Source organism: Mastomys coucha, chromosome X, assembly GCF_008632895.1.
Source record: "Mastomys coucha isolate ucsf_1 chromosome X, UCSF_Mcou_1, whole genome shotgun sequence".
Taxonomy (NCBI): domain Eukaryota; kingdom Metazoa; phylum Chordata; class Mammalia; order Rodentia; family Muridae; genus Mastomys; species Mastomys coucha.
Window position 1 is genome coordinate 53,584,418 of NC_045030.1, and position 5,387 is coordinate 53,589,804.

Consider the following 5,387-nt stretch of genomic DNA (forward strand, 5'->3'; position numbering starts at 1 on the left):
TATTCCCTTGTCTTCTCCATCACCTCCCTTCTCATCTCAATCATGTTCTCCTAAGCAAAGTGAAATAGAGGAAAAGTTCTCCTAAGAAAAATGGGTTTGTCTTCCATTGTCCAAGGAAATTGTGGACACTCCAGGATTGTGAATTTTCCTCAGTTAATAGAAATAGTGAGTTTGGTGCTAGGCAAACCATGGGCGTAAACTCAAATTATTGTTTCAAGACTGTCTAGGTGAATACTATGGATATTTCCAATTTGTTAGAGTTTTCAGTATGTGTCATGAGCTCATACAATTTTTCAGCCTTCTTTGACCAGGTATGTATGCCATTGTGTCAATTTTCTCAGAGCTACCTTCACATCCTTGTTCCTTAGGGTGTAAATGATTGGGTTGGCAGCAGGGGTAAACACTGTATACAGAAGAGAAAGCAACTTCAGTACACTTTCATACTGAGGCATTGATGGGAAGCCATAGACGAAGCCCAGAGTCCCGTAATAAAGACTGACAACCATCAGGTGGGATGAACAGGTGGAGAAAGCCCTCTGCTTCCCTGTGGTAGAAGGGATCCTCAGAATGGTGCAAATGATGCAACTATAGGAAGCCAAGGTCAGTATGAAGGGGCCAAGAGCAAATAACGAGGTACATATAAAAGAAGTCATTTCAGCTACTTCAGTATTAGTGCAGGCCAGTTTCATGATGGGCTTTAAGTCACAGAAGAAGTGGTCAATCTCATTGGAAGAACAAAATGTTAAGCGAAAAATGAAGATCATGAGCAGGATAGGTGCCAGAAATCCAGCCAACCAAGAGGCCAATGCTAGCTGGAAGCAACCCCAGGAGTCCATGATACTGGAGTAGTGTAGTGGGTTACAGATGGCTATGTATCTATCATAAGACATTACAGCAAGGAAGAAGCATTCTGTCGCCACCAGAGAAGCAAAGAAATAAAACTGACAAGCACAGGCTGGAAAGGAGATAGGCACATGAGCTGATAACAATGTCCTCAGCATTATGGGCTCAATTGTTGTAGTGTAGCCGATCTCTAGGAAGGAGAAGTGGCCAAGAAAGAAATACATGGGTGTGTGAAGAGAGCAATCCACTGATACCACAGTGAGAATTACAATGTTACCCAGGAGAGTCATCACATAAATGGCTAGAAATAGCCCAAAAAGAAGAAACTGAAGGCCATGGAGATCTCCAAAACCCAAAAGAATAATTTCTGAAATTTGAGTCACATTTTCTTCTTTATTGATAGCCATTATTTGGATCTAAATGGATAAAAAATTGAAAAAGAACAATTGATCAAATGCTATTTTAGGGAAAATATCAAAGTATTGAGAGGCTTTATACACATCAAGCTTAATTGGCTTTTTCAGGATTCTGAAACTTAATGTGATTGAGAACAGTCTCTCAGGAGCCATTCAGAAAATTAATCCATGTTTTAAACTGCCCTGTTGTATTTAGAACATGGTTATGATGTATAGATATGCACAGTTTCAAAGATTTCTTTGGGAAATAGGTAGTATTCCATCTTTGGAAATCTTACTTTGTTTTTCTTTCTTTTTTAATTCCTCTGGGTGGTACTATCTCAATCATCAATAGTTCTAGTCCTTGTATGTAAAATGAAAGTTTTTTATTTCCTGTTCTTTTCCTTTTTCTTGTTTTTATTTTATTTTTTATTTTTCCTTTGTAATCTACTATTACTTTTTTTTACTTATTCAACTTTTCATCCCACTCACTACCCCCTCCTAGTCATCACTCTCATAGCTATTTTCCCATCCCTCCTCCCCCTTTAGCTCTGAGCAGGTGGGGGCCCACTGGGTATCCTTCCACCCTGGCAAAGCAAGCCTATGTGGGGCTAGGCGCATCCTCTCCCACTAAGGCCATACAATGCAGCCCAGTTGGAAGAACATATCCCATATACAGGCAACAGCTTTTGGGATAGCCCTTACTCCAGTTGTTTGGGAAGACTAAGCTGCACATCTGCTACATATGTGCTTTCTGGTATCAACACTCTGGTGGCATGTAAATTCCTAAAACAAAGGAAGTGATCCGCAGAAGAAGTTTGAGCTACTTACTATGAGTGTAACAAATACACAAAATAGAAATAAGCTATATATGCATGGTAAAAGAAGGATATTTTGCCTGAGGTGGTCACAAAAATAATAAAAGACACGAGACCTAAAGAGGAAAAGAGATAGTAAGACAAGCATTGGAAGTGAAGGTAAAGGTGAACCTTCTAAACAATGCACTAGGCCTTGAACCTGGGAAAGAATGGTTTTTAAAAATCTAAAGTAAACCAAGTAAGTGAGAGAGAGAGAGAGAGAGAGAGAGAGAGAGAGAGAGAGAGAGAGAGAGACAGAGACAGAGACAGAGACAGAGACAGAGACAGAGAGAGAATGGAGATAGAGATAGATGGATATATATGAGAATATGTGTGAGAAAGACAAGAGGAGGAGGAGAAAGGAAGAAAGATGATGGGGAAGAATATAGCATATGATTTAGTTTCCTATAGGCCATGCTAAGTAAAGTATATTTAAAAGATGTATGAATCCATGGGAGGATATTAAGTAGCAATTTTATCTTCTATATGGCCTCAAACACTTTTGATGCTATGTAACAAATAAATTAGAGTAAGAGATACATAGACAAGCAAAATTAAAAGACTGTGCAGTGGACTGTATGAGACTCAATAGAATACCCGATTGCCAAAAAGAAAGAAAGAAAAGACAAATTGATGTTTGAGAGGTAGAAATGCTAGGATTTACTAACATTAGATGTAAGAAGTCCTGGAGAGGTGAATTACCAGAAATGAGTTGTGGGTTTCTGGTTTGAATAACTGGTACCATTTACTTAGATGGTTAAGTTTGTGTGGAAAGAAAGTTCCAGGGAAACATATATTGAGTTTATATTAAGTCTGTGATGTGTGTGAAATTCTGTGTAGGGAGGATGATAAAGCCATGTTTGTACATAACCCAAAAGAGAAGGCAAGGCTGGGACATGAATTTATAAGTAGTCTGAATATGGATCATATTCAAGGAAATTGGACTTGATGACATGACCTAGAGGGGGATTATAAAATGCAGAAGAATGCTTAACACAGAGCTTTGACTTTCTTTTCTATTTAGGCTAAGCAGAAACTTAGAAAGATGAGGAGATTGAAAAGTCAGAGAGGTGAGATTGAAACCCAGGAGGAAATAGAATAAGAAGATTCACATTGCAGGAGAAATGTTATACTTAAATTTGTTATAGGAGTATGAAGGAAACAAATTCATCTCTTAATCTGGTTATGTGGATAACTGATCACTGAGAATGATAGAGATAGAAGAGAAATGTGGGAATTGGTTAGGAACTGTGGAGAGGTAAGCATTACCCTACCTTTTCTATGCTGGCAAGAGTGGCCCATGACAGAGGGGAAGTTGGTGATGCATAAACAAATGAGGAGTTAATTTGAGGTTGTGTAATTTTGTAAAAAGTAAAAGAGAATGGAATGTAGAGACCAAGTGGACAGGCTACATTTTGATTCAGGAAGGTATATCTTTCTATTGTTGTTGCCTTAGTCAAGAGGAAGGGCACAGAAAATAGTCACTGTTAAATTGCTACATTTAATCTTAGGGAGATGTCTGAGTTTGCATCTGCAGTTCGTGTTCATCCAGTAAAGTGTTATAGGTCATTCTGGAAGGGATGGGTGAATGCATGTGAGAGGCCTGAGGACAAAGGAAAGCTGTAGAATAGCTAGACTTGGAAGTTAGGCTATATGCCATATCCCAATAAAAGAAACCCTGATTCTCAGGCAGTATTGAGTGGTTATTTGACATTTGAGGTTATAGATTAATAATGTATAGCTAAAAGAAGCCCATTTATCTATGACCCTTGATAGAATGTATGAGTTTTTCTTTGTAGGAAACTGGCTTCCAGAATTATTCTCCATGCAGACCTGAACATCACTTAGACAATTGCTTAGTACTTGGGTGACTTTCACAGGAACAGGTGGTAATAATAAGCCCGAAGTTGATATATGTTGTATGCATGACTGATATTCTTAAAACATAAATTAAAATTCATCATTAAGAAAATCTTTGGCAATACTTAGCTGCTGGGATAGCAAAGCAGATATTGGGTTAAACCAGTTTGGGACTTTGCTAAGTTAAAATAATGAAAGAGAAGAAAGTAAGAGTAATTACAAAAAAGTCAATTATACTGAAAGATGCTAAATCTCCTCCTTTCTACCACTGGTTATTAAGCCATGGGATGCTGAAGAGAGGATGGACTTTTAACCTATAATTTGACCAAGCTCTTCATTTGCCCATTGCCCAAGAAGGTGCAGACATGTAAAATATCTTTCTTAAATTCTGAGGTCTAGTGAAAAACAGAGTAGTTACAGGCACCAAGTTTTCATATCTAATTCTTCCTCCTTCCAGTATAATAGACATTAATTAATTAATTAATTAATTAATTAATACATTCATTCATTCATTCATTTCTCTTTTCCTTTTTTTCCAGTACCTCAAGCAACCACCTTAATGTGTGATATGTAAGCACTGGAAGGAAAGATTCCCTGCCACTTACTAATTCATGTGTTGTCAGAATAACCCTTGGAAAAGTTTCAAAATTCTTGCTAGTTTTAATCCTTCTAAGTATCTTGTGAGGCCTTTGTGAGCAGGTCATTGATTTGCCTCATTGGACTTATAGATGAGAAAATGGATAATGACGGATACACCATCATCACAACATAGTGGTATTTCAATTACCTTTTCCCCTAGGGACAAAAAGTTAATCTTATGCATATTGATATAAGTGTGAATTTACAAGATGCTAATAACGTTAAGAGCTAGGCATTTTGCTCAGGTAACTGGATAATAGGAACCATATGGGGTTGCCATCATTCTGAGCTAAACAGCAAATGTAGCACATTGTGGTAAATTTCTATGACAGAGTTGTGTCAACAACAAATAGAAAACACTTCTTAGAAAGTAAAAGTCTTGGGAAGTAGAATGGCATTATGGTGGTTTCAAGCCTGAAAATGAGGAGAGAGAGGGCTTTCAGGAAGAATGTGGAACAGAGGGTCTAATAAGGTGGCGTTTGTGTTGGTCATTGGATTTAGACAGATTTTTAGTGGTCTGAGGGCCAAAAAGAATTGACAGGAACACACACAGTTTCAGAGAAAGAAAAGACCTGACAAAGATTTCAAAAGTGAGTCATAGGAGTGGGAGAAGCAAAGAAAATGAAAAAGTCCACAGAGGAAGTGAGGTCTTTAGTGAAGAGGGCGTCATGACTCCATAATGTGAGGGACAGCAAGTAGACTGCAGGGTAGTGTGAAGGGGAGAGGAAGTAACAAACATAGATTAGAATATGAAGACGAATATTTTGTCAAAAGACACACACACACACACAGA

The 5,387-nt window shown here is 38.0% G+C and overlaps 1 protein-coding gene across 1 annotated transcript; it reads right to left on the reverse strand.

Annotated features, from left to right (window-relative positions):
* Positions 1-293: 293 nt before the first annotated feature.
* On the reverse strand, positions 294-1,250 carry LOC116091413 (olfactory receptor 10A4-like). The gene has a single exon (XM_031372817.1). It carries the CDS (start codon positions 1,248-1,250, stop codon positions 294-296), a length of 957 nt encoding a protein of 318 aa, XP_031228677.1.
* Positions 1,251-5,387: the final 4,137 nt, after the last annotated feature.